The 24,186-nt window shown below is 41.8% G+C and overlaps 1 protein-coding gene across 1 annotated transcript in view; it reads right to left on the bottom strand.

Moving 5' to 3' along the window:
- The window catches only part of LOC124720451, a 381,758-nt gene that overhangs the window by 134,518 nt on the left and 223,054 nt on the right, over positions 1 to 24,186 (bottom strand). The window contains exons 14-16 of the mRNA XM_047245803.1: positions 19,723 to 20,011; positions 8,612 to 8,950; positions 5,007 to 5,176 (exon numbers count right to left, since the gene is read on the bottom strand). Of these exons, the coding sequence (XP_047101759.1) occupies positions 5,007 to 5,176; positions 8,612 to 8,950; positions 19,723 to 20,011 (798 nt within the window). The remainder of the gene's footprint in view (positions 1 to 5,006; positions 5,177 to 8,611; positions 8,951 to 19,722; positions 20,012 to 24,186) is intronic.

The raw sequence follows: 24,186 nt of genomic DNA, 5'->3' as shown, positions 1-24,186 counted from the left end.
GAGAAATTTGTTAACATCGAGTATAGGTTGAAGTGTCAGGAAGTCGTTTCTGAAAGTATTTGTATGGAGCGTATCCACGTATGGAAGTGAAACATAGATGATAACCAGTTTGGACAAGAAGAGAATAGAAGCTTTCGAAATGTGGTGTTACAGAATAATGTTGAAGGTTCGATGGGTAGATCACGTAACTAATGAGGAGGTATTGAATAGGATTGGGGAGAAGAGAAGTTTGTGGCACAACTTGACTAAAAGAAGGGATCGGTTGGTAGGACATGTTCTGAGGGATGTAGGGATCACAAATTTAGCATTGGAGGGCACCGTGGAGGGTAAAAATCGTAGAGGGAGACCAAGAGATGAATACACTAAGCAGATTCAGAAGGATGTCGGTTGCAGTAGGTACTGGGAGATGAAGAAGCTTGCACATGATAGAGTAGCATGGAGAGTTGCATCAAACCAGTCTCAGGACTGAAGACCACAACAACAATACCGTATTTGCAAAAGTAAAACTACTGCGCAAGAAATTGGTAAGAAAATAAAAGAAACTTTACAGACACTTAAAGTACGTGGATCCTAAACACGACTCCTAGATAAACAGCAACGATTCTCGTAACTTACGTGTAACCTTCTGAGATCAGTGACACGTTTTATCATTACCCATACTGATTCCATAAAAGAACACAGTATAATTGTCAAGTACTCTTACTTCCACTGCCTCTTTTGTGACCTAATCCCAGAACACGCAAGTGCGGCACAGAATGCTTGTCTCTTCAAAAACAAACATGTGCCCTTCACTGATGCTGCGCTCTACCACTGCAGACTTGAACAGACAACCGTGATCTGCTGCATCAATGGGCTCTGGGATTTGCTCATTACACTGGAAGCGGAAATACGAGTAGATTACAATCTTGTCAATTGCAACAAAGGATGTGGCATTAGCAAAAATACATCGGGAACACTCTGACATGTGAGTGGCAAGGACAGCTGACAGGATAGACGGCCAGCACAACGACTACACTGTCGGAACCCCTCCACCCTACAGCGGGACTCCCAACACCACCTGCAGAAACATCTCTCCCTGATGTACACCTATTGTGGTCTGCTGGCTACACAGGAATGAACTGAACATGAAGCTGACAGTTTGCCTGAACGTGATAAGTTGGAAACATTCCAAACAGTTGTGAGAACCTCACACCACGACCCACCTGGTAACCGGAGAAGATTTATCTACAAAAATTCAGCGACAAAACCTGCGTTCCCATCCCGTACATTAGTACGGGCCGCATGACGTTCCGTGTCAATTTCTTCTCAAGCTAAGTTTACTCCACAGCGAATTGAAGAGAACTCGAGCAAATGAGCGTATGCGTACAATTCAGCAGTGTTCACTACCGTTCACTTGTATCTGCCAGTCTTCTAAACTAATATAGTGAGTGAACTATTTCCAGAATTTCTATCCGAGATAACCGACAGGATGTGACTAACGAAAGACACCTGACGAAGACAATTTGAACTGGTGTTTGTGTGTTGCATGCAAAAAAAGTGAGCAAAGGAGAACGTAAAAGACATCACAACATCACATATGGGCTAAGGCGGGTGATTATAAAAAAACAATTATTTTTCTTTGTGCAAATATCTGGGGATTATTCCAAATATAAACTCTTATTTGCACGAATGTGGTCAATGAATGACACGACGTTGAGCGGAGATAACTTTCCTTAATAAAGAATTTTGTAACTGTAAGGGGCAATGAAAAGTTTCGGTTTGAGGGAATTGCTGCAGCATGTACGCAACATAGCACAACTCCGATGCAAGTACATAAGCACCGGACGCAGCCGAGGGATTAGTGTGGCTTTTGTATCTCTCTCACGTGTGTGTGGTAAATGCACAATCGGGAACTGTGGCGACATTATTATTAAATGCGTCCAAACGGGACCGACGTGCTCTTTTCTCAGCTGCCGAAGGGTGTAAACTGGGCAGCAATGTCTATAGAAAACCAACATTGTGGAATAGTGCACCAAGTTCCGTGCCAGTGACAATTTGACACGAGACGGTCTCGTATCACAAATGTCTTAACACTAAAGTTACACCAACTTAAGTGAGAGACACCGGAGCACTCACCGTATTGTCTCTCTCTCTCTCTCTCTCCCCGTGTGATTATTGCGCCTTCGGTCCTTTAAAAAAAAAAAAGGCTCGAACAGTAGACCGTTCCTGTCGGGTGAGGATGTGCAGTAGGCAGTTACGGACTTCTTAGACACATAAGGACACGGTGTTTTTCCAAACAGTTATCTTTAAACTGGAGCATTGGTGCAATCTTGTCAATTGGTGCCATGATTTCCTCAGTGCTCACAGCGATTCTGCCTGATTGGCATACCAATTTTAACAGTACGGCCTTCGTGTCTGAACGTTTTGATTGCCAGTTACACTAGAGCATTTGTATTTTCTTCAGCAAATGTTGGTGTATTTTTCTCTTTCTTTCTTTTCTTCCTTCTTTAACGTAATCATGACACTCGTGTATTCTGTTGAATCAGAAATACAGCTAAATCTGCCAAATCTGCCAAAATATTTACTTCAATTTCTACATCATTATGTTACTTTCAGCACTATAAGAAAATTACACTGTTGGCAATTAAAAGCCTGTATTAGTTTGTACTAAACTTTACATCTATAATATTTTCAATATGCCAGGAAAAATATTTTAAGTATATGGGATGAGTAGTGTTATCATAAAAACTATTATGTTAGATAGGGTCACACATAATTCCATAATGCTGTTCTCTGTAATATTTCGGAAATCTATTTCTTAACTTTGACTGTTAAGAAGGTTAATCACCCTATAAAATTTCAGTTGCTTTTTCATCAATTAGGGGCAAGTATTTCAAAATTTTGCATTATTTCGTAAAAAAACGTAATTCCAAAATTATGTTAAAATGTATAACTATCACATTTCTATAAATTTTGCTTATATTCTGAATATGGTCTACCTGTTAAATGGTAAGTCAGGCTTGCAGTGAAAACATATCACTGATAATGAGATTGTCACTCTGCAGCGGACTGTGCACTGATAGGAAACTTCCTGGCAGATTAAAACTGTGTGCCGGACCGAGACTCGGACTCGGGACCTTTGCCTATCGTGGGAAAGTGCTCTACCAACTGAGCTACCCAAGCACGACTCACGCCCCGTCCTCACAGCTTTACTTCTGCCAGTATCTCGTCCCCTACCTTCTAAATGTTACAGAAGCTCTCCTGCGAACACTGCAGAACTAGCACTCCTGAACGAAAGGATATTGCGGAGACACGGCTTAGCCACAGCCTCCTGTGAGAGCTTCTGTAAAGTTTGGATCAATCCGTAAAACAGGTAACTGGAACAAATACTCTGAGAATCAGTACTAATGAGGATAGGTAGGAACATACCGTAAAGACGATCACCGGGCCGCAGACGGGCACACAGGAAAGACAATCACACTCTCACAATTAAATTTTTGGCCGTGCCTTTGTCAGAAAATGAGAACACACACACACACACACACACACACACACACACACACACACACACACACGCGCGCACGCGCACGCACGCACAGTCACTTAGACAAAACTCGTGCACACATGACTGCTGTCTCTGCCTGCTGCGTCAACAGCCTGTGAGAGTCAGACCCGAACAAACCACTCGTCACACCTCCCTGCCTCTCGTCGGCAGCAGCTAGGCTAGCGGCAAGATGTGGTGGCAGCACTGGCTGCGAGTTCAGGGGAGTGGTAGAAACGGGAGAAGCCGTAAGAATGAGTGTGTAGGAAAGCGGCTCACATACTCAGCTGTGCCCAGCCAACAACAATGCACGAGACCTCAGTAAACAAACCACTTTATCTACTGAGACAAACACAAGATTTTTCCAGCAATGTTTCAAATTCTTTGTGGTATTTCCTCGATTTCCTTGACACATTTGAAATTCCCCGATTTCCAGAGCTTGTGATAACCCTGGAGTAACTCGCAAAATCAGAGGACCTCTGCAGTCGAAGGAGGTGGTCATCGTGACCTTACAGGAACTCGTGTGAACAGTTTTGGATTTCTTTGGTGGGAAAGAAGCCAGATGTCGCTACTACCAGCTTTGGCCTTTGATCTCTGACTGTCAGAATGCCATCGGATTGAATCATCCTGTTACACAATACTGTCTGCTCCCACACCGACAACTGGACAAAGGCTACTCTTCAGTGATTTGGTTGATACACACTGCAATATCCTCCATTCACCGTGTGATTTTCATATCTTTGGTGACCTGAAGAAAGACAAACGTGGGCATCTGTCGGATGTGCAGGATTGGGTGCTCTCGTGAATCTGTCAGCAGCCGAACACATTCTGTGGAAAGGGGAAGAATCATCTCTTCTCCCGCTGGGATAAATGTCTTAACGTGTGTGGCGATTACCTCTGAATCCGACCCTGCCATAATCCTGTTCTGCTGGGTGCTCAGTTTTTCATTTGACTGTCTCTTATACCTCATTCATAATCTGTAGGAAAAACTTTTGTTCTGTGCTGAAAATAAGTGCGCAGAAGGACAAACATTTAATTATAGGCATAGAAATATTGGAGTGCCAGCCTGGTAGCATTCAGTGAAGTTTCTCATGGTATAAGAGCTTCCATTTCAGGAGGGCTGAGCAGAACAAGGGACACTGATGTGAGCAAACATTTCCTCATAATCTTAGATCAGAAACACGGGGACTACAGCCGTAAAATGACAGCCAATCAGTGAAGCCAAAATGAGCATATCAAACACTGAGTCAGCATATGCCCGCATAACATATTACAACAGATACATGAAAAGTCACAGCCAGCAGCTACAGTATGCAAGGGCACACCGGCACACCATCGGCAGTCGTTACACTCGACACTGGACAAAAGCCTGTGGCATTTTAACCACTCTATCTGGCTGGAAGCTAAAGAACATTTTATTTATTTACTTATTTATTAGTCAGAGATGACTGTAGGAAAAGGCAAAAGAAGGTGACAATAAACTCACCGAGCGTCCAGTAGTAGCCGCTGCCGACGCCACCCTCCCGTGGCACTTTGACGAAGCACTCGTAGAGCGACAAGGTCCCACGGATCGTGTTTCTCCAGCCCTTTTTGTTGTGCTCGAAATAGGGGAAGCGGCTCGTGATGTAGGCGTAGATCTCAGAAAGTGTTGCCCTCCTGCCAGAAAACAAAAGCACACAGCTCAGCCTGGACCGTGCAAAGGAGACCCTGATATCTGTAAGCAGGAGCAATGGGCACTTTTCGGCTCCCTTACTACGACTGTCCGACAAGTCGTCTTAACACTTTTGACTGTGTGCAATTTCAGAAATATATAGTTCTTTTATAGTTTTTGGTGGTTTCAAGCTGACAAAAAGCTCTACTGTCCATTTTGGGTTGTCGTAGTTTATTTGTTAATAAGACTGGGGACCACAGATTTATGACGTTCTGCTCCCTCAGGAGCAAAATAACACACGACGAACTAAGCGAGGAGGGCATAAAAAAAATTATTCGCAAAGACAAAGAGGGCATTCTTGGGCAAGAGAAGTCTGCTAGCATCAAAAATTGGGCTTAATCTGAGGAAGAAACATCTGAGATGTTCGTTTGGAGCACAGCATTTTACAGTAATGAGTCACGGACTGTAGGAAAACTAGAATAGACGACAATCAAAACGTTTAGATGCGGTCAAATAGAGGATGCTGACAAATCAGATGGACTGATAAGGTAAGGAATTGGGGTTTTCCACAGAATTGGCAAAGAAAGGAACATATGGTAAGGACAGACAAGACGAATGGACAGGATGATAGGACATTGTGTTAAGACATCAGGGTACAAGAGGGAGTTGTAGAGGGTGAAAACTGTATCAGAAGACAGTGGGACACACATAGCACTCTGAGATGAACAAATTGGCACAGGAGATGAATTCAGGATGGGCCAGCTAAAACCAGTCAGAAGACTCACGCAAAAAAAGGGGGGGAGAGAGGGAGGAGAGAAGTGAGAGAGGGGGGGAGGGGACAAGAAAACAACAAAAGCCTGAGTGACCACAAAAGCCACAGGTACTAGGCCACAGAACAAGTCAGTACATATATTACAAAACGCAGATAAGATCATTTAGAAATAAAAAGTTATAAAATTAGTAACACATCAAAAAACTGTCAGAGAGTATAGAAATAAACAACAAATTACAGAGGACTAGTTTTCAACTACTGTGAGGAACTCCTGGACGTAATGAAAGGAATGTGCTGCAAGGAAACCTTTCAAACTGGATTAGACAATGGGGGTTTATTGCCCAATCCACTGAGGGGACAAAAGTCATATGATACTTCCCAATATTGCACCAGACCTCCTTTTGCCCAGCGTACTGTAGCAACTCTACACAGCATGAGCTCAACAAGTCGTTTATTTGTGACATCCTCTAAAAAGTCAATGAGAAAGGGTGCCTAGTACAGAATAGAAAGAAATGTACAGGTTGAGTGGTTGGGAACATACGACGATATGGGTCGCTGGTGGAAACTGCATTTGGTGGGGTGGCGAATGAAAAAAATTAAATGGGTAAGCCCAGATATGAGAACATAAGAGAGAAAGAAACTAATGAAGAGTAGCAAATGTGAAAACTGTGATAAATTTAACAACAAAGTTGGGGACCACAAAGCAGATGAAGTGAATCAATTCATCTACCTTGCAAACAAAATAACATATGAGAGGCAAAAGAAAGAAGGCATAAAAAGCAGGCTAGCACAAGCAAGAAGGGTATTTCTGGCCAAAAGAAGTCTACCAGTATAAACTTTAATTTGAGGTAGAAACTTCTGAAAATGTACGTTTGGAGCACAGCAGGCACGGAAGTGATTCATAGACTGTTGCGAACCAGAACTGAAGTGAATGGAAGCATTCGAGATGTGGAGGTATAGAAAACTTAAACTTTGTGTTCTGCCTTACGGCAGGTCTCGTCATGGGGGAAGCCTCGTCAGAGAGGTCCATCGCACGAACGGTGGACAACACAACGCTCAGTCCCTGAGCGGAGAACATCTCCGACCCAGCCGGGAATCAAACCCGGGCCCCTCGGTGTGACCTACCGCCGTGCTGACCACTCGGCTATCGGGGTAGACAGAGGTATAGGAGGAGGTCGAAAATTAGATAGACTGATAAGATGAGAAATGAAATGTTCTATGAAGAATTGGCAAGAAGAGAAACATGTGGAAAACATCGACGAGAAGAAGGGACAGGATCATAGGATGTGTGCTAATGTATCAGGGAATAACTTGCAGCATACTGGAGGGAGCTTGCAGAGGGTGAGCACTGTACGGAAAGCCAGAGATAAGAATACATCCACAGATAAAAGAGGACGCTGGGAAATAGTTGCTCCTCTAAGATGAAGACGTTGGCACAGAAAGAGGAAGTTGTGTTGACACACCAAACCAGCCAGAAAAAAACTAACTGACAGTATTTGATGTTAGAGCAATTACACTGTCATAATGAGGACAGCTGACAACTGAAACAAACACAGAAATATGTGAAAGCAAACTTATCGACAATGAAGGAACAATACCAAGTAATACCTATCATATGTGAAAGATGCCACGGGTAACACTAAACTATAGTTTATGGATGGAGTGATACATTTTCATAGGGTGACCAGATGCAATTGTTTAAAAAGGAGGACAAACCTCTTCAAAAAGGAGAACACCGGAAGAAAAAAAGAGGACACACAAAACGGGTCAACTGCAGATGAGGATACGACTCGTCAGCTTTGGACAAGTCACGTGACTGCCGGGAATCACCGGTAAAACTAGTAGTTAATTGTTACTGATGGTCAGGTGGTGGTTAAATGAGCAATATAAAAAAAAATTAAAAACATTCATTGTGGTGACAGTGTGGTGTCGATTGTTTTGTAATGTCAACAACACAGAATTGTTTACAAAGCGAAAAACCTAAGACCATTTACCTCACTTCATTCGACGCACCGCTACCAACATCTACAATTCGAGCAGCAGCTGACGATATGTAAACTACACTTTAACCTTCCAAATACAAATAAACTGAATGAGTATGAAACAATGAAATAAAAAACCATGACAGTTAATCTGTCAAATTATTTCTTACCTTTATTGGCCACTGAGACATACGAACCAGCTCCACATATCTTACATTCCGCTTCACATTTGTTTATCCCTTTCTTAAAGTCGGATATTTGCAGGAAAGGACATCAGAAAATGTACACTTTCGTTTAAACATAGCCAAATATTTTACGTAACTCACTCGGTTAAAAATTACACTCACAAATCACACGTGCACTACAGGAAGCCAAGCCAATACAAAGCGAAGATACGAAACGAAAATTTTAAATAATCAATATTTTCATTCGCTTATAGGTCGATCGACGATAACATCGACGATCCTGGTACCACGTACTAACACCGCCTTCGTGCGTGTTTATCACGAAGGCTGTCCAATAGTTAAAGTATTTAAGAAAAGAGCAATAGAATGGGACACTGTAAAAATCCGCCCGGACCCCGGACAAAGGGCTAAAAAGGAGGACACGTCCGGATTAATCCGGATGTCTGGTCGCCCTACGTTTTCGTGAAGGAGTTTACATTTCCCTGCAGCAGTGCTACCAACCTGTGTGGCGAATGCACTATGGCCATGGCACTGAGCTCCACGTAGCTGAGCGGCGGCTTCGTGTCGGCGGCACCAGTCGAGCCGGCAGAGCTGGAGAGCTGCTCTCCATCCAATCCACTGGCAGCAACATCTGAGGCAGTTGCCCTGCTGTCGGTGTCTGTGCCACTGCTGCCGATGCCACCAGATGTGGAGGTCAGAGTAACCGGTTCTCCCGTCAACGTCACCGTGTCCGACACTGGGCCGTCATCCTCACAGTGGCCACTGCTACGGTGGGGCGAGTAGGGGGCACTACCGCTAACCTCGGAGACCGACACACCGGCTGAAGTCGGAGCAGCGGTGCTGTTTGAGCGAGAGAAAGGCAGTGTTCGGACAACCTTATACAGTTTACATGTACACTAATAAATAAACATAAACAGAAGTGTATCAATTTTAATCACAGAATTTGTAAAACCAACACTCGTATTAGTACGCTGCCTGATAAAAGTAGTTAAGTACCCAGAATACATGACCGAACGTAAATGTAGCTCGGTACACAAACACACTGTCGGCAGGTATGTAAATGATGTAGCCCTTTAACTTAAAACCCCAAGTTGTCTAATTTTTATTATGTTGTTGTTGCTGTGGTCTTCAGTCCTGAGACGTTTGATGCAGCTCTCCATGCTACTCTATCCTGTGCAAGCCTCTTCATCTCCCAGTACCTACTGCAACCTACATCCTTCTGAATCTGCTTAGTGTATCCATCTCTCGGTCTCCCCCTACGATTTTTACCCTCCACGCTGCCCTCCAATACTAAATTGGTGATCCCTTGATGCCTCAGAACATGTCCTACCAACCGATCCCTTCTTCTGGTCAAGTTGCGCCACAAACTTCTCTTCTCCCCAATCCTATTCAATACTTCCTCATTAGTTACGTGATCTACCCATCTAATCTTCAGCATTCTTCTGTAGCACCACATTTCGAGAGCTTCTATTCTCTTCTTGTCCAAACTATTTATCGTCCATGTTTCACTTCCATACATGGCTACACTCCATACAAATACTTTCAGAAATGACTTCCTGACACTTAAATCTACACTCGATGTTAACAAATTTCTCTTCTTCAGAAACGCTTTGCTTTTTATTAATCTGACGGAAAATTCCAAGTATACTATTTACATATTCGACTGCTAGAGAGCATCCGGTGCTACATTCGTAGCCCGGTTGTCGCATTTTAGTCGATACGGTTGCCACTAGATATCGCCTGTACTGTGTGGATACACGACAACAAAACACGCACTTTTAGACTGTCTTACATTGTTGCTTAGGCATTGCTTTAAAAGAAGGATGGCTGAGTAATCCAGAGTTTGACTCTGAATTTAGCTGCTCAGGAAGTGATGAAGAATGTGATGTTACTTCATAGCAGACAGGAAGTGTCAACAGTTTGTCAGCTGAGTGACAAGTGCTCTCCTGTAGTACGAGATAAATACATCCACTGTGCTTCAGTCACCTCCTCCGAAATTAGTGTTCACAGGGAAACGTTGTGAAACACATGATTATTCTTGTAACAATATTATGAAAAGAAAGCTGCTACTCACCATATAGCAGAGATGCTGAGTCACGGATAGGCGCAACAAAAATGCTGTCACAAATAAAGCTTTCAGCCAGCAAGGCCTTCACCCAGAATAGACGACAGTCTCTCTCTCTCTCTCTCTCTCTGTCTCTGCGACTCAGCATCTTCGCTGTATGGTTACCTTATCTCTTTATATTCTACCAATTATCCCTGCACAATTCTATGAGTGACTTACGTTTCCTACTTGACCATCTATATACTCGCAGAATCTATGTGAAAAGTAGTACAGTACTATTACTATTCCACGAGCGCATAATTACTCTTTGTAATGTTCTCACTGGTGTGTGTTGAGAGGACTTCTAGGATTTTCTCCATGCCGAATAGCCGCATTGAATAATTGTAATTTTGCTATCGAGATTACTGGAAGAAAGAGATTGGAAATATATTGTATGCTAATCAAGAGAATATATACTGAGCATTTACATCAAAAGTCTGTAACGAATTTCATTATATATATGTATTCTATAATTGGAAATTTGCATGGAGGTGTCGTTTCGTTGGTAATCAGAAGGAAACTTCCAATGAATTGGAAACGAACCTGCAATTATTAGATCCAAGAGCTCCATTATCTCATCGGATGATTAAACTGTATCAAAGCAAACTTTCTGCTCGATCTGAGGTTTCCCGATTTTCTACACAACGCAAGAAAACCAAGACATTTTATTTACACAGGATTGCAGATCGCTTCGAATGATCGAGACTGAGGACAAGGAGTCATCGTCCGATTCTGATTGAACGAGAAAAGCTTAATTATAACTTTCTTGAGCGACTGTGATATGGCTGCTTATGAATGAGATCGTTAATAAAATACTAATAACTAAATTTCCTCCTCTCCAGCAACCAGTATAAACACAATATTAATTAAAATTATATGGTGAATAGCAACTTTCCTTTTCATAATATTGTTACATTCTCTCCTGGATTTTCCATTGTTTGACATGATTTGTCTTCACAGCTACACAGAAACCAAAAAATATCTTCCTGTTTCTGGATATTTTAATCAAAGCACATAAGACTGTATTCATTATAAGGATGGTTTTCATTAATAATAAAAAAAAAGATATTAATTCACAACATAATTTGAAAAAATGTTGTTAAGTTAACGGGTTAGAGTTCCAATTGTCTGTGACAGGCATGAAAGCCACTAGATTGCTGTAGTTTGCCTGGCAACTGAGTGATGTTAGGCAATCGTGGAAATACCACGGGCTGGTGTGAAATGGTCTTACCAGCACCTAACAGTTTGACAGTAGCCTCACCGTGGGTCCTCATTTGCCCGGCCAGACGAATTACGTAATATCCACACCTGTGAAGCAATCGCATACGACAGCGACGCAATGTCGGCCTGCACGTGAACTTCAGTGCCAGCAAATTCGTCACCAACATTCCACATCCGATCGCCAGATGGGACAATTGCCGTACTGTCTACCGAGCATATCGTAACCCCTTCACACGTCAGTTCCTGCCGATTGTGAACGACTAATGAACCCCTCCTACGTTTTTGTCACCGTGCACTGTCGGTGGGAGACTGGCAGCAACTGGAATACAAAATTACTGTCTCACAAATATCCTGCTGTTAACAACACTACACAAATAGAATAATTTGGAGCAGAGTCCTAACTGGGAAGCACGGACTGCTGACGAACAGCACAACTTCCAGTGTCATGGTGTACGAATCAATTACGTGAGACTTCAGTCGGGGCTAGTACACTATGTTCACCGTAAGACTAAACCTGATTTAAACAAACACAAATGCGACGACTGGGCAGAAACACAAATGCGATGATTGGTCAGAAGCCACAGCACACGTACGCTGGTTTTGTTACACTCTCGGAAGTAGGTCCCACTTACGTATTAGATATCTTATTACTAAGTTACGTTAAATGAAACAGAAACATATTCTACTGTACTAACAGTCATTAATGTTTTCCTTTCCTTAATCAGACTTTAGCTACATGGTTTTTATTTCAAAAATCGTGTACAGCCACAGTCTCTGTATTGTTGTGTTCCAATTGTCGTGTTCTTAATGCGCAGCATGAGAATGGCTGAGGCTGCTTGCTGCTCTGTAGCAAAATGAGTGTGGAATACGGTTAAAAAATGCCGAGAAATAGGTGGTTATTCATGTTTTTCATAAATTTACAGAAAAAATTGGCTTTCAAGTATTCCAAAGAACTGTGTTTGGTACAACTGGGATACAAATACAGGTTGGATATGTAGCAGAATAGGTAGCATAGTAGATTAATAATCACCTGCAGTGCATGTATCGCTGGTTCAAGTCTCAAATATCTAAAAAATAACTCTTAACTGCAAAATTCATCATCATTTTTTATGAATAACATATGTCTTCTTGTTTTTAATTACACATTGCACGTGAAATTTCTGTATTCATTTCGAATATAAATTCTTAATTATTAGTATTCTATGAAAGATTTTTAATAAAGTTGCTTAAATTAAGAAAACATAATTTAATTTTTTAGGACAAAAATGAAACACCAAATACTCTTTTTTGGACTTTGTAAACTGTTTTATACCACAGATGTACTCTCACACAAACAAGAGTGATATGTGTCGTAGAAACAAAAAAACAATCTTGTCCACAGCATTGAGCAACCATACAAATGCTGCATTTTTACGTTTGCCACAGTACTATTACAATATGACCCGACAGAACTGATCTGGAGCCACGTTAAGGGATTTGTCATGAGAAATAAGCTTTTCATGTGTCACTGCCGAACACTGCCGGAAAATAGAATGGCGCATCACAAAAGAGGAGAAAATGCAGCACCTGGATGGCTTCGTGGATACTGTTGTTGACCAACTCGTTATCAATGTAGCAGATGACAGATTCAGAACTGAAATGTATTTAGATGTTTGGACAATATGGTTATGGATTAACAGCGATTAATATAAATTAACTTTGTATTAAGAAAACAGTCTTAATCGTGTTTTATATTTATTTAGTGCTGACCAGTTCCAGCACATCGCAGGGGCCATCTTCAGGGTGAACATACCACTGGTCGACTGCTGGTGGCATCACATCTACCAAGGTGTGGCAAGAGACTGTCCACATTGATCACAAATTGATATTTACACAAATATTGACAGAAAATGTGAAGGTGTGAACTTTGGTGGCCAACAGCTGAATGTGTGAGGCACTAGGACTGTTTCAAAATAAAGTTGTGGCAATGACAGTAAACATGGCACATGTCAATATCTAGGCATAAAGTCTTTGTCTTAGTCAGTGTACTCAGACAGTAACTATGCCTTGCGGATGAGGGCGTGGGAATATATGCACATCAGCATCTGTTACTCCAAGATGTTGACAGGAATGGGTGAACCGTGGGCAAACACAGTATCACGAAGAAAGCGGTCGACCTAGAGAGACAACAGAACGTGAAGACAGAAGTAATCGTCAGAGAGGCACCTAGGGCCAATCGTCACCAATTTGAAGTGTAGCTGGTGCTTCGACGACCACAAGGACCGTCAATAGGTGGCTCACACAAAGATGATAAGAGGACTAAGCTCATTACAAATGTAATGTATTAAGAATACATAGAAAGAAGGATCCTTTATTGTATGATTATATGATAGCGGAACAAACACTGGTAGCAGTTACTTCTGTAAAATAACTGGGAGTATGCGTGGGGAACGATTTGAAGTGGAATGATCATATAAAATTAATTGTTGGTAAGGCGGGTACCAGGTTGAGATTCATTGGGAGAGTCCTTAGAAAATGTAGTCCATCAACAAAGGTGGTGGCTTACAAAACACTCGTTCGACCTGTACTTGAGTATTGCTCATCAGTGTGGGATCCATACCAGATCGGGTTGACGGAGGAGATAGAGAAGATCCAAAGAAGAGCGGCGCGTTTCGTCACAGGGTTATTTGGTGAGCGTGACAGCGTTACGGAGATGTTTAGCAAATTCGAGTGGCAGACTCTGCAAGAGAGGCGCTCTGCATCGCGGTGTAGCTTGCTCGCCAGGTTTCGAGAGGGTGAGTTTCTGGATGAGGTATCAAATATATTGCTTCCCCCTACTTATACCTCCCGAGGAGATCACGAATGTAAAATTAGAGAGATTAGAGCGCGCACGGAGGCTTTCAGACAGTCGTTCTTCCCGCGAACCATACGCGACTGGAACAGGAAAGGGAGGTAATGACAGTGGCACGTAAAGTGCCCTCCGCCACACACCGTTGGGTGGCTTGCGAAGTATAAATGTAGATGTAGATGAAGGCACTCATTGCACGGACCTCTGTACACCGACAAGCCCTCTGCATTTGCGCCGGGCACATTTGGCCTGGAATCTCACTGACTCGAGTAGAATTGTCTTTAGTGACGATTCCTACTTCAGACTGAGCACCAATGGCCTGTGAAGAAGTGTCTGGAGACACCCCGGACAGTAGTTGGATGTCAATCTGACTGTCGCCTGCCATATGGCCGTTTCTTTTCACAGCAGGAACACTTTCGTGTCATCCGTGGCACTCTTACAGCACATTTTTTCTGTGCCCCGATTCGTTGCCCTTCGTGGCAAGCCAGAGCCATCCTGGGCTTATATTTCAGCAAGACAATGCCCACCTTCACACGGTGACAGTTTCCACTGGACGGGTTTGTGCTCGGCAAACCCATCCCGACCGGCACGGCCGCCGGATCGCAACCGTATCGAGAACATCTGGAGCATTATGGGCAGTGCCCTCCAATCGGCTCAGGTTTCTGACAATCTAACGTGCTGACTGGACAGAATTTCCCATGATATCACTCAGGAAGACATCCGACACTATTAATCAATGCTGAGCTGAATAACTGCTCGCACAGGGGCCAGAAGTGGACCAACGCAGTCTTGCCTTGATCAATTTGTGAAGCTCTCTCTCTCTCTCTCTCTCTCTCTCTCTCTCTCTCTCTTTACTAAATGATTCAATTTTTCTGAAATTACCAACAAATTCCATCACATTTTGATAATTCCTTCACGGTGCATCTTTCTTGTCTTAGAGCGTATGAAAAGAAACTTACTAAAACTATTTCCCTCTTGCCTCAGGATGTGTTTCGTTGGCAAGTACTAAATTCAAATGAGGAGTCCCTTTTCACTGTGCCAAAATTTATTTGCCTCCTGTCAAGAAAAGAAACCAATAACAATGAAGCCACCAGCCATCGGCACCACACTAAACAGAAAATGAAAATGTTTGCTCTAAGTCAAGAACAGAATGTTACTGAAATGAAATTAAAATTGTATAATACGCAATTCAACTGTATAGCGCACAAGGAGGAATTTGTTATTCACTGAAGCTCTCCGACTGTGAAGACACTAACTTCTGTCAATGGCAGTACTGCCACAGAAGTCGGTGAGGGTGGTGAAATGCCAAGTCTGATCACCTTGAGATGTTGCACTGCTTCGTACACTGTATTGTAGTAGTCGGTTTTCTTTTCTTTTAAATTAATAATGGGGCACAACTTTCAGTAATTCATTCCAAAGTCACCTAGCTGATTTAAATGATAGCTTTCACAATTTTTGGAGTAATGTCTTTGACTTACGGTGTAATGAAAATGGTACAGCTTATATATTGCTCAGTTCATTATTTGTTCTCTGTGGTTCTGGAAGTTAATTTTGCGCTAGAAACATTTTCAGTTGAAATTAATGATACTTCATTGTATCTGGAGTGATGAAGAAATGTAAAATAAAGAGTGCATAAATTGAATAATACTTTTTGTGTCTGCTGTGATTTCCCTGAAGTCTGAAATCATTTTTCTTTGGTAAAGCACTATCATAGCTGGAAAAGTAACTGTACACGTAACATATAAGATTTACCAGCTGGCAAGCAACCTACAAACTGATTGCAAATGACAATACTGGAAGTAAGTATTTAGTTACTTTTTTATTTCTTAACATTCGGGTGGCAAAGAACAAGTTGTCACGCCAACATTATTAGATCTTGAAGACGCCTTCTTCCACAGTCAGTTGTGAGCAGACAGTGTGAAGTAGTGGACGTGAGACTGTATCACGTTGGGGCTGGCGAGACACACAGTGGAGTGGAGCAAAACCTATAAAGTGAATGTTCACGACATTCCTCAGAAAACATCTATGAGGCAAAATAGGCAAAACGTTACATATATACAGCTAATATCAATGACGGAACAATGTGCATCTGTTAACAGTTATTCCAATTTCACAGATGCATAGCTGAGATGGGTTTTTGGCCCAATGACGGTCTGATCCCAAACCCAAATCGATCATTTCTAATAATAAAGTATACCGTTACAGTTGCATATTGCATCGTGTGGTCCTTAAAATTTTCCAGAATGTTTAGAAGAGAGAAGTGTACGGAAAGTTTGTCCTATTCACCTCGATTCCCAAACTGAAACCAATGATGCATGGATGCCTGTAGCAACTTGACTGAAATGCAAAATGCTGACAATCTTGAAAATACTGAAAAACATCATCGTAACGGTCAAGATTGTGTTATCAATAAAAACCTACCACAAAACAACAAAGAGCGGAAATTTACTCAAGGGGTCAATGCTTTGAAGACATAATTGACATTCGGGCCAACATATGATGTGAGATCATCATCACAAACAAGGACTTTTCAGACAGTTCCATATGGTTGTACATTTGTTTTGCCCATTATAATCAAATGGGAAGGGGAGGGGGAGGGGGGGGGACGGTTTACGTCTATTTAGACCATCTAAAGTATTAAAACTGCCACCATCATTTTTCATTTTTTATTAATCCTGGTTTTGAGACTTTCTGGATTGACTGGGTATAATGAAATTCAATCATTTGAAGATTACAAAAAATGTAACACAACATCCAAGATTTCTGATGATCTACATTACATGATTACTCTCAAATTCACAGTTAAGTGCCTGGCAGAGGGTTCCTGGAACCACCTTTAAGCTACTTCTCTACCATTCCACTCGCGAACATGGCACAGTAAAAACGAACACTTAAATCTTTCTGTGCAAGCTCTAAATTCTCTTCTTTTATTACGATGATCATTTCTGCCTATTTACGTGGGTGCTAACAAAATATTTTCATACGCTGAGGAGGAAGTTGGTGATTGAAATTTTACGAGAAGATCCTGTCGCATTCCTGTTTCATGTCAGTGACACACTCTCCCCTATTTCGGGACAATACAAAACGAGCTGCCTTTCTTTGAACTTTTTTGATGTCCTCGATCAATCCTATCTGATGTGGATCCCACACTGCACAGCAATACTCCCCCACAACATTATCTATGTTATCATTTTAATTTAATATTGCTACATTTCAATTCAATATTCAACATTGTTACACTTCAATTTAATTTATGAATAACTGCAATCCCTAATAATTTAGTCGAGTATACACCCTTTAGATTTGTGTGATTTATTGTGTAACTGAAATTCAGTAGTTTCTTTTTAATGCTCATATGGATGGCTTCACACTTTTCATTATTTAGAATCAACTGCTGATTTCTGCACCATTCAGATATCTCGTGTAAATCATTTTGCAATTCGTTTTGATCTTCTAATGGCTTTATATGATGGTAAACTACAGCATCATCTGCAAACAGTCTACGATGTCTGCTCAGATTATCTCCTAAGACATTTACATAGATCAGCAACAACAAAGTGCCTGTGCCACTTTCTCTGGGAATCCCAGATATTTCTTCTGTTTTGCGCTATATGACTTTCCCTTCACTACTACAAACTGTGACGTTTCTGATAGGAAATTACAAAACAAGTCACACAACTGACATGATACTCCATAGGCACACAATTTGATAAGAAGCTGCTTGTGAGGAGTGAGGAATGGTATCAAAAGCCTTCTGTGTAAAAATGGGGGAATCAGTTTAAGGGGAAGTTTACAATCTTTTGGTTAAAAACATCAATTTTTTTAAAATTGCATTTTTGGATCCATAAAAGTGTTTAGAATCCACCCCCGACATGGTTTTTCCGAATACGAAACGGAAATGTTTGTTACTCGCAGCTGAACAGAAAAATGCGCCTGCCTGAAATCGGCCTTTTTCACATGCCAGATTTTTTCGGGAATTTCGACTTTGTAACTGAAAAATTATTCTATATGCTTGTCCATGACTAAAACTGCTAAAAGTAATCAGGGAGCTTACGACATACTACTTCTTGGCAATCCGACGACATTCCAATTCGGTGGAACAGATGAAGAAGGCAATTTGGGCAATGTATTTCCACAAGTGTTCAATGGGTGACCACCCACAACACCAAAATTGTCCGGCTGGGGAAACTAGTTGGTGCAACTGGCACACTGCAGAGGCTACCGGACACCTGGACGAATATCAACACGACCAGCCAATCTCCAAAGAAGTTCAAAAAGTGATTCATCCGATCTACGCGGCCCTTTCAGAGGACAAGTTATGGTACCGGTGGTTGGGAGGAAACACACAAAATTCAAATGAAATTTTGAACGTGTGTGTTTGGGAGTTAACCCCCAAGCATTTGCATTCTGGTGCGAAGACTGTGGAGATTGTGACCTTCCTGGCAGTGAGCAGCTTCAGCTTCAGTGAAGCGTATTCAGCAATTCTGAAGACGTCACCCTGGGACTCTATTTGACGCAGTTCGCCAAGCATTCGGACGAGCACCAGATTCCAGTGGCTGAAAACTGCTTGCTATCGGCCGTACGAGCGACTCTGGAGCAGTGCAAGATCGCCCAGATCGAGCAGAACACCCTCTACGAGGAAGAGGAAGGACTAGTTTATGGACCCGGAACAGCAGATTCAACGTAAGTTGCACAATATTGCATTTATATGTAGTCAAAACTTCAAACACGTTTTTCTCGAAATGATTTTTTTTTATCGCGCGGTACGGTAACTTGAAATCTACTGAACCGATTAGCACGATTCTTTGTTTCCGACGAAGCTAACTAAATGGTCTAGGAGTTGCACCACTTTTATTCCGATCTATCAACTATAAATATTTTTACTTGGCCGACAAGTCGAAAAATTGATGAAAAAAACCCTATTTTTTTTACAAATGGCTGCCATTTTGTTTCTTATTGTCGAAATAACTTAAGCGAGATACAACTAGTAAAGAATCTTATATACTTCACTAACGTCAACTCAATTTTGATTTCAGATGAGCCGGCTGACCCCTGACATACCACGCGTGGAGGTCTACATCGAAAATTTGTTTCGTTCTGACGGCACTTCCGCCTTTGCTCTTCAACATTTCCGGACGAAAAAATTCCAGTTTGTAGAGGATATATCAATACACATTTTGACCACATTCGACACTGATATCTATAACACTTCCCGAGAAAAAAAATTCTCAAAGATCGTGCTTTTTTCGGGCCAAAGATAGTAAATGTCCCCCTAACATCCCCTGTCGATGGCACTCATTACTTTGAGGGAATAAGAGCTAGTTGTGCTTCACAAGAATGATATTTTCTGGGTCTGATTGGCTATTTGTTAATAAATTGTTTTCTTCAAAGTGATTCATAATGTACGAGCACAGTACGTTCCAAAATCCTACGTCGGGTCGTGTTACAATGTGGCTGTACCTGGGACACTGCAGATCGTCAGAGGGCGGCACGTGGTCACCAGAGGCAGCACGGAGTGCTGGCGAGCTCGACGTCCACCTCTCACCGGCACCCGGCAGCTGGGAACGTGCCGAGAGGTCGCCGCGCTGCTCCCGGTGGCACCGTGCGTCGGGCGGCTGGCAGGTGATGACAGCCGGGCCGACGAGCTCCGCGAGGGCGGTCGTCGCTCCCGGGCCTCCGTAGCTCGACAGCAACATTCGGCAGTGGTTGCAGAAGTTGCCGTCCTTGAACGTGTCCTCGTACCGCGGATCTGCAATCGGTGAACGCGGTTTGTGAGCATACCGCTCGAGAGCGCACCGGAACATTCGCCGACCCCGAAGGTAAAATCTCGTAGGCCGATGAAATATTCTCAGGTTACCGACCGAATCGTCACGTCGCACTGTCGTGACGTTTTGACGAGTTTCCTAATAGTCGTCTCGAGACGGAGTTCCAGGTTCACAGTCGACAGTGGGAAAGCCCCTGGGCATCGGTCCACTGTTGCCTGCCTAGTCTGCTGCTCCAACTGCTATTTTCTCATCTTATTGTTCCTATTGTGCTTTTGCTAAGGTCACATACCCTGCAGACTTCAGTTGGAAACCACTGCCCCAACTGCCAAGATTGTACTGTCGTCTTATCTCACTGCCGCAATGTCCCAGAACCCGTAGACACGACACAGCACCTTTGCCTGTTCAAAAACAAACGTGTGGCTCTCATTCACGCTCTGCACTGCCACCACCAACTTGAACAGACAAAGGTGCTGTACTGCATAAATGTTGTTGTCGGATGTGGTCATCAAAGAGGCAGTGGAAAGACGGGCATCTGACTATCTTGCCAACCGGGATGGCTATGGTTCAAATGGCTCTGAGCACTATGGGACTCAACTGCTGAGGTCATTAGTCCCCTAGAACTTAGAACTAGTTAAACCTAACTAACCTAAGGACATCACAAACATCCATGCCCGAGGCAGGATTCGAACCTGCGACCGTAGCGGTCTCGCGGTTCCAGACTGCAGCGCCTTTAACCGCACGGCCACTTCGGCCGGCTGCCAACCGGGATGGTCGATCCTACAGATTTCTGCAGGGAATGTGGTATTAGGAAAAGGGAAATAAAAAAAAGCGTAACGAGTGCTCCGATGTGAAAGAGGTGGAGGCAGTAGGTGGAAAGCAGCAGTAATCAATGTGTGATCCATTTAAACAATGGAACATTGAGAATGGAATGTAACAAAGCTATGAAAAGGATAGTTGCTACTCACTATATAGCAGAGATGTTGAGTCGGAGACAGGCACAACAAAAAAATTTGTCACACAATAGGCTTTTTGGCCAACAAGGCCTTTGTCAAAAACACGCACACGCGCACGCGCACGCGCACGCGCACGCGCACGCGCACGCGCACGCGCACGCGCACGCGCACGCGCACACACACACACACACACACACACACACACACACACACACACACACACACACACGGCTGCTCATGTCGGGTGCGGGGTCACACATTGGTGTGGTTCATGTTGATTCTGTAGGTGGGATTATACTAGGCATGGCCTTCACCTCAACAGGAAGGGGAAGGGTAAATTGGCTGGGGAAATAGCAGGAAAGTTAAAGGGGGGAGGCACTGTTATGAGTGGTAAAATACCAGTGGTTATAGGATTCAGAAAAGACCCTTTTTTAGGGTAGGGAGGACAGAAAGAAAACAAATTGTAAGAGAGGTTAGAACTGAGACAAACCTTCAGTTTGAGAAAGAAATCAAAAAACATAATTCCAGCTTATTACATCAACATAAACAGCCATTGGTTAAGAATTTTCAACTGTCAGCAGATATTTTAACTCCATCCAATTTTAAGTCAGTCAATGTGAAATGTCAGCTATCTTTATTGCATCAAAATATTCGAGGACTGAGAAATAAAATTAATGAATTAACTATCTGCATAGATGAATTAGAGTCTTCAAACCCAGCTGACATAATCTGCCTCTCTGAACATCATGTGACCACTGGTATAGAACTTTTAAGTGTTACAGGGTTTAGGTTAGCATCTCACTATTGTAGATCAGAAATAGAGAAAGGAGGAGTTGCCACATTCATCAGGAACTGTCATAAATTTAAGAACATAGACATTCATAAATTTTGCCTAGAACAGCATATGGAAGCATGTGCAACAGAATTAGATTTTCACAAAAAATCTTTCATAATATTAAGTGTATATCGAGCACCTGCAGGTAACTTTAATCTGTTTGTAAACCACCTTGAAGCTGTACTGGCCCATTTAACAACCAAAAACAAAGAAATAGTGGTTGCTGGTGATTTCAATGTAGATTTCCTTAAAGACTCTCCCAATAAGAACCTATTTGAGTTAGTAACACTATCATTCAACTTAATTCCCACAGTAAAGTTCCCCACTAGGATAACCACTTGCTCACAAACAGCCATTGATAATATCTTTATAGAAAAGTCAAATGAACAAAATTATATTACAAAACCAATAGTCAATGGCCTCTCAGACCATGACATGCAGTTCCTTCTGTTAAATGTTAATACTGAACAGGATATAAAATCTGTTAAATCTGAGCTCAAGAGGGTAATCAGTAAGCCAAAAATTGATTATTTTAGGACACTCCTCAGAGACATTCACTGGACTGATGTTTACAGTGCTCATGGCATGAATGAAAAATATAACATTTTTGCTAATAAAGTGCTTACCTTATTTGAACACTGCTTTCCCCCAAAACTTACCAAGGTTAGAGCAAAGTCTACAAAGAAGCCATGGATTACTCGAGGAATAGGGGTATCTTGTAAAACAAAAAGAAAACTGTATCTGTCAATCCGAAACATTTCCAATGTTGATGCTATAGCACATTATAAGAAATACTGCAAAATATTAAAGACTGTAATACGGATGTCAAAGCAAATATATTACAAGGAAAAGATAGTCATATCAGATAACAAAATAAAGACAATATGGGATATAGTGAAGGAGGAGACCGGTAGAACCAGACATGAAGAGGAACAAATAGCATTAAGAGTAAATGATGCATTGGTGACAGATGTGTATAGTGTTGCAGAACTTTTTAACAAACATTTTATAACTGTTACTGAAAAGATGGGGTTGTCAGGTTCGGTAGATGCTGCTATGGATTACCTTAGACCAGACATTTCAAGTAACTTCCATAATATGAATTTGACCCTCACTACCCCAACAGAAATAATGTCCATCATAAAATCTTTAAAATCAAAAACATCTAGTGGGTATGATGAAATATCAACAAAGTTAATTAAAGAATGTGATTCTGAGCTAAGTAACATATTAAGCTATCTGTGTAACCAGTCGTTTATCAGTGGAATATTTCCCGAATGGCTGAAATATGCTGAAGTTAAGCCACTGTTTAAGAAGGGAGATAAAGAAATAGCATCAAATTTCCGTCCAATTTCACTGTTGCCAGCATTCTCAAAAATTTTCGAAAAAGTAATGTACAGTCGTCTTCATAACCATCTTATCTCAAATAACATACTGTCAAAGTCACAGTTTGGATTTCTAAAAGGTTCTGATATTGAGAAGGCTATCTACACTTACAGTGAAAATGTACTTAATTCATTAGACAAAAAATTGCAGGCAACTGGTATATTTTGTGATCTGTCAAAGGCATTTGACTGTGTAAATCACAATATCCTTTTAAGTAAACTAGAATATTATAGTGTAACAGGAAATGCTGCAAAATGGTTCAAATCTTATATCTCTGGCAGGAAACAAAGGGTGTTATTAGGAAAGAGACATGTATCAAGCTATCAGGCATCATCCAACTGGGAACTAATTACATGTGGGGTCCCACAAGGTTCCATTTTGGGGCCCTTACTTTTTCTTGTGTATATCAATGACCTTTCATCAGTAACATTACCAGATGCCAAGTTTGTTTTGTTTGCTGATGATACAAACATTGCAATAAATAGCAAATCAAGTGTAGTCTTAGAAAGATCAGCCAATAAAATATTTGTAGACATTAATCACTGGTTCCTAGCCAATTCTTTGTCACTAAACTTTGAAAAAACACACTACATGCAGTTCAGAACTTGTAAGGGGTGTCCCAAGAGTATATGTCTAACATATGATGACAAGAAGATAGAAGAAGTGGACGGTGTTAAATTCTTGGGATTACAGCTTGATAATAAATTCAACTGGGAGGAGCACACCACAGAACTGCTGAAGCGTCTTAACAAATCTCTGTTTGCAATGCGAATTTTGTCAGACATAGGGGATATAAAAATGAAAAAGCTAGCATACTATGCTTACTTTCATTCCATAATGTCATATGGGATTATTTTCTGGGGTAATTCATCAAGCCAAGCTAAAGTTTTCCGGGCACAAAAACGTGCAGTAAGAATTATATGTGGTGTGAACTCAAGAACATCCTGCAGAAGCCTGTTTAGGGAACTAGGGATACTAACTACAG

The sequence above is a fragment of the Schistocerca piceifrons genome, chromosome 11 (assembly GCF_021461385.2).
Source record: "Schistocerca piceifrons isolate TAMUIC-IGC-003096 chromosome 11, iqSchPice1.1, whole genome shotgun sequence".
Taxonomy (NCBI): domain Eukaryota; kingdom Metazoa; phylum Arthropoda; class Insecta; order Orthoptera; family Acrididae; genus Schistocerca; species Schistocerca piceifrons.
This window is presented reverse-complemented; position numbering and strand designations above follow the sequence as displayed.